The sequence below is a fragment of the Octopus sinensis genome, linkage group LG3 (genome assembly GCF_006345805.1).
Source record: "Octopus sinensis linkage group LG3, ASM634580v1, whole genome shotgun sequence".
NCBI lineage: Eukaryota > Metazoa > Mollusca > Cephalopoda > Octopoda > Octopodidae > Octopus > Octopus sinensis.
The window spans coordinates 131251194-131257298 of NC_042999.1; the positions used below are offsets into that span (position 1 = coordinate 131251194).

At 34.6% G+C, this 6105-nt stretch overlaps 1 protein-coding gene across 3 annotated transcripts in view; it reads right to left on the bottom strand.

Moving 5' to 3' along the window:
* The window catches only part of LOC118762575, a 29005-nt gene extending 23120 nt beyond the window's left edge, over positions 1 to 5885 (bottom strand). For 2 of the 3 annotated variants that reach the window (XM_036501338.1, XM_036501337.1), the window contains exon 1: positions 5099 to 5883. In XM_036501338.1, coding sequence (XP_036357231.1) covers positions 5099 to 5547 — 449 coding nt within the window. In that variant the 5' untranslated portion in view covers positions 5548 to 5883. Of the gene's footprint in view, positions 1 to 5098 lie in introns of all 3 variants that reach the window. The other variant, XM_036501339.1, reaches the window with a different exon arrangement.
* Positions 5886 to 6105: the final 220 nt, after the last annotated feature.

Genomic DNA, 6105 nt, shown 5'->3' on the forward strand with positions numbered 1-6105 from the left:
AGGCAGTGCTCCAGCATGGCTACGGTCAAATGACTGAAACAAGTAAAAGAATAAAATTATATATATATATATATATATATATATATATATAGATAGATAGATACATAGATAGATAGATAGATAAATAGAGAGAGAGAGAGAGAGAGGGGGGGAAAGAGAGAGAGAGAGGCCAAAGTGTATGTACGCTGCCATATGTATATAAAAAGGAATGCAAAAAATGGGACAAGAATGCAAAACATCCAGACAGATTATACAAAAAAGGGGATGAAAAACAAGGACAAGTCATTCGGAATTTTCTTTCCTCATTCGAGTTCCAGATTACCTTTGCAATTTCGGCTGGTTATACTCGAGATTGCTCCAATCTGGCCAGACCCAAGGAAAAACTAAGCTAAGAGCATTAGATTCCTTGGAAGAAAACAGCGAATGTATACGAAAACAAGGACGCAAAAAAAAACACGGAGAAATTGTACACAAATACAAATGCAAATAGCAGGACGTTAACAACAGCTGTCTTTCGACTAAGGACGAATTTAATTAAGCTGGCGTGCGTGGAAGTGAAGCCTTACGGCAGGGACATAAGAGATGACAGGCATGGGGAGGAATATAGATGTTGCACGGATGAGAGACGAACCAAGAAAGGTCAGATTTGGCCAAACACCGGTGACGTGGAGAGAGGAGAGAGCTGGAGGCAGAGGGATAGAAGAATAGGGAGGGACGAGAAAAAAAGAAAAGGGACAGAGTGAAGTGAAAGAGGAAGGAAGGTGAGAATGAAGAGAAAATCAAGAAATGTGAGAGAGGGAGAAACGAAAGAAAGAAGAGTGGAAAGAACGCATTTCCTGGCTTTCCCTTCCTTTTTGCCTTCCCTCCTCTTTCACTTCACTCTGTCCCTTTTCTTGGGTAAGTGGTTCTAACTACATCACCGTGCCGACCAATACTTTGTGAATGGATTTGAAAGGCAGATGTTGTGCAGAAGCTTGTAAAAGAATGCGGAAACGGTTGGAAAAATATATGTATGTACATACATGCATTTTTTTCAACCACCTTTTTGTATTCTTTCTTTTATTCTATTTTATTTTATTTTTCTGATGAAGAACTAGCATCCGAATGTCATCAGAAGATGAAATGCCAAGTCGGACTCGGTGAGATTTGAACTTAAAATGAAGAAGCAGTAACGTAGCTGGGTGGGGTCATATGTACCAGCTGGTATGGTGAGGATGGCGGCAAACTCGAAGGTTGTCCCGGGCCCCCCGCTCTAGCTATGTCACTGAGCAAATGGGATGTTAGTTAATACTGTAAAGCGTTTTATCTAATTCTCTAAAACTTCCGTCATCGACTGCCTTCGTCGGACAGAAAAAAAAACAGGAAAAGAAATGTACTGCAACTTTCTGGATCAAGGTTTGTAAAATACAAGAAATATTATTTTCAATTTCTGGCAGCAATTTCGGGGTAGGGAGCAAGTCGAAGGATGAAAGGTAAAGTAGACTTCGGTAGAATTTAAACTCAGGACGTAAAAACGACTGAAATGCTTAGAGACATTTCACAGTGCAAACGATTCTGCCAGCTCGCCGCCTTAAATAGAAGGAATATCAAAAATCATTGTTAAAAAACGTAAAGATAGAAAAAGTGATGAAGAAAAAAAAAGAAAGAAAAACGGAACGGTTTATAATTTGAATATATGATGCCATGTAGTTGCTCTAAACTTTCAAAAGTAAATAGAAAAAAAAACGTTAAAAGCTCAGAACTGTCTCAAGTGGAGGCTTAGAACAAGTTAAATGTTCGACAAGAACGCCTTGTGTCCTCCTGATTTTGTGTGTACTTTTTGTTTGTTTTTTTCAAAGCTGAAAGCTAGTGTTTTCGTTCTTTTGAACACGTTTTCCACTGAATATCAGCGTAAATAAGTTATTTAAAATAGTGCTGCTTATAACAAACCTGAGTAAATAAATGAAATGCAGTAATTATATTTTATACTACGAACATCGATTGAAGACATGTCAAACATGTCAATATATAAAGATATATGATTCGTGGAAAATAATATTTATGAAAAATTCTTCAATTTGATTTAAAGTTGATTCTACTATAGGAATATCAGCCCAAGAAGACTTTCAAAATAAGTACGATCATTTCTCTATTGTTAAAAGAAAAGAATGAGCTTAAGCTTACAAGGAAGAATGGATCAGACATGACTTCAATTTCTTGCTGGAGACACAATCATCAAATGAATGGTATATCAACAAGCATATGTTCTCTCTCTTTCCCTCTCTAACTCACGTACACATATGCAGACACTAATGTATGAGTACATATGTACACGTACACATGTATAAAGACATACATACATATATGTGTGCTTGTATGTGTGTTTGTGTGTGTGTGTGTCGCTATATTTCATTCTATAATGGCTACCTCTGAAGAGCGCAGGGTTACTTAATCGAACTGTTACCTAATACTTTGTTGAACCCCTTGTACGAAACCTATTAGTAAGATCGGCCGTAATAGATGTATAATATTGTATGTACACTTCGATTAATACATACATACATACATATACATATATATATATATATATATATATATAATATATATATATATATATATATATATATATATATATATATATATATATATATATATTATATATATATATATGTATGTATGTATGTATATATATATATATGCATATATACATACGTATATGTACATAACCTACATCTATACTTATATATATAAGCATACGTGGGCAGAGTAGAAATACAGCCAACAACTAATGAAGGGTCGTTCTTTATGGTGTTTGTTTTGTTTTCCATTTGTGTCTTTCGTTGTTCGAAAGAATAGTTCATGTTCCATGTACTCGTGCTTCGTATATTTTTGTTGTACACGTTTCATGACGTCCTATGCCCACGTATGCTTATAGATGTAGTTATGTACATATACGTATGTATATATGCATATATATATATATAATATATATATATATATATATATTATATATATATATATATATATATATATATATATATATATATATATATATATTGGCCTGCTCACTTAGCTAGCGGGGTGGCGTCATTTGAAGGCTAAAACAATGCGAAGTGCATTGTGACCAGCGATGTTTAGTAACATCTGATAGCCTGGTCGGTCACGGTGATATATATATATATATATATATATATATATATATATATATATATATATATTATATGCTTGCACGAATAGAAACACATATATACACATATACACGCATATGCATATATGAATACACATTTATATATGCTTATATGCGTGCATTCAAGCAAACATACATACATATATACATACATATAAAGCGAATTAGCTGAATCGTTAGTGTCGGATTGAATGCCTTTTGTTATTTGCTTCCGTTCTCTGCGCTCTCAGTTCAAATCCCATCGTCGTCGACTTTGCGTTTCACCTTTCAGAGACAATAAATGAACAGCTAGTCAGATACTGGAGCCGATTTCGGATTAAGGTCGTGGAGAACCACTGAGATCATCTTTTTCTCTAGTAATTACGAAGTCTTGAGCCAGACTCTTAGCAACCTCTTCTCGCAGAACCATCAAGGAGAGGGCAATATGCTCTGTGTGTGTGTGTGTGTGTGTGTGTGTGTATGTGTGTGTGTACGATCCGTTATGTTCTGGGTTCAAATCCTGCCATGGTCGATTTGCTTTTCATCCTTCCGGATTGGTGGACGATGAAATAAGAGCAGAGTTTTGGAATAGCGATCATCTAGTGATAGTTCTTCCAAATTAGATAGGTCACCCTACCTTCAGTATAAGTAATCTTGTGTTTTATGCAATGGGAATAATGTTTCTGGAAGAATTATGTTCTTTTTGTTTGTTTGTTTTTTGTCCAAAACTTTCAATTTTCTTTTTACGTTTCCCCACCTCCACCCCTTAATCTGTGCCCCTTTCCTTCCCCATGATGCAGTGTTTAGTACAAAAACTTCGTTAAAATAAGTACTCAAGTACAAGTGACGATATGATTTACTAGTTACCAAAATATCAAGATAAATAAATACTAATGATAGTATATGTTAATAATAAGGGTTTCAAATTTTGGCACAAGGCTAGCAGTTTCAGAGGAGGGGACAAGTCGATTACGTTGACCAATGCTCCAACTGGTTCTCATTCTATCGATCCCGAAAGGGCGAAAAAGAAAGTCGGCCTAGGTGGAATTTGAACTCAGAACATAAAGACGGACGAAATGCCGCTAAGTATTTTGCCCAGCATGCTAACGATTCTGCCTGCTCGCCGCCTTAGTATGCATGAATAATAATAGTATCTGTTAATAGTAATATGAGTTATAATTACAGTATTAAAGTTCACAACAATTAGAATTTTTTCAAAATTATATCGTTTGAGGAAACGATTTCACTGTCGTCTTAAGGCAATGGGCAGTTGGCCGGGGGCCTCACAGGTCTAGGGCCCCAATTCTGTAAATGAATAAATACTATAGGACCCAGTGCACTGATTTGCTTTGGAACCCATAATGCCGCTAAGATGACCCTGCTACTAGTTTTAAATGCAATATTGGTATTCATCAGATTTTCACATAAAAAGTATCGTTCCATCTCATTATCTATCTCAATCGTTCCTTGATGTATTTTAGTCATTAATTGTTCCGAATTTTTGTTAAAGAAAAAAGCACTAATTTTCTCGGTCGCTTGAGAATTCTCTAGTTGAAACGCAAATAAAAGGATTAATTCCTAATCTCCAATAAAATTTTAAAGTCTGTTGTTATTTTATGTTATTTTAATTTCATAGAATTATAAAGACATTTCCAAAACCGCATTGAATGTTTTGCGTTTTCCAGTGACCTTATACTCACTGATACCGATCATTCTTGAGTCCTAAGAAAGCGTATTTTTCTATTCAAGTTTTAGGGCATAGCTTATATTTTCCCTGATTGTACATATTTTCCAGTCAAGAAAGAAGTAAAATGGCTTTCTTTCTCTATCTTCTTACTCAGACTAACTAATACCAAATTCACAGTAGATGAGTTTAAATAAGATACTGTTACTTTTAACATTTCGTGTTACATCCTAAAAGAGAGAACTTTATATTATCAAATTTGTAGATACCTGTTTGGTTTCTCCATAGAATTGGTAAACCCACATTTAGCTTTATACTGGTTCTTCTCATATTTTTGTGCTTTTTTCTTTGTCCCTATAGATTCAGAATATATTAAAGATGTGTTCGTAATGGGAGCATCATTGAAGAATTCATTTTCTGATATATATTTTTGATCCGTACAATTGATATGATCTTCGTTGTGAGATGAAAACGATGCGATTTCTTCACGATATTCTTTGTTAATATGCCAGTGATCGATATGTTGCTTTTTGATTTTTCGTTTTTTCTTTGACGATTGTGGCAATTCCTTTTCATTGTGAGAATCAAGAAATGTATTCCGATTGTCAAGATGAAAATCATTGAGGCTCATACATTTCGGAGGCAATACAACTGGGTTAACATTTTCATAACCTTTACTTTTAAAATTAGATGTAATTATATTTTTGGGGTTTTCCATGATTAAAGAAGATAAATCTATAAGTTTTTGAAGTAAATATTTATAAAAAAAAAAAAAGAATCGGTAATATTAGGCTTTGAGATTTGGATGCAACTCGTAATTATTATTGTTTTCGATCAAGAACTACTTCAGAGTTTTAGCATCCGAATAAAGCAAACAGAAATGTTTTGCTTTGTTTTTATATATCGCTTTTGTCACGAGCATTTAGTCGTTATATTTCTGATCACTCGAAATGAGAATTAGTAATTCATTTTTAGAAATCTTTTATTCGATCGATGAAAGATGCGTTCTTTTCCTGGAAACAAAATTTGCACAAACACATTAACCGTCATTAAAGTATTCAGTAACGAAGAAACATTTCTCGCGGGCATGTATTTTTTTTCTGAAATAGCCAATCTGATGGCGCGCTGGCACATACAATGATGTCTTGATAAACGTTTATTCGAGAAGTACGTCTCGAATAGCTTACAAGAAACAGCACTCTTTGATCGGTTTTCTCCTAGCTTACGTAATATATAACTCGTCTTTTTTTTAGAGAGAGGCGGGGAGAGGGAGAAA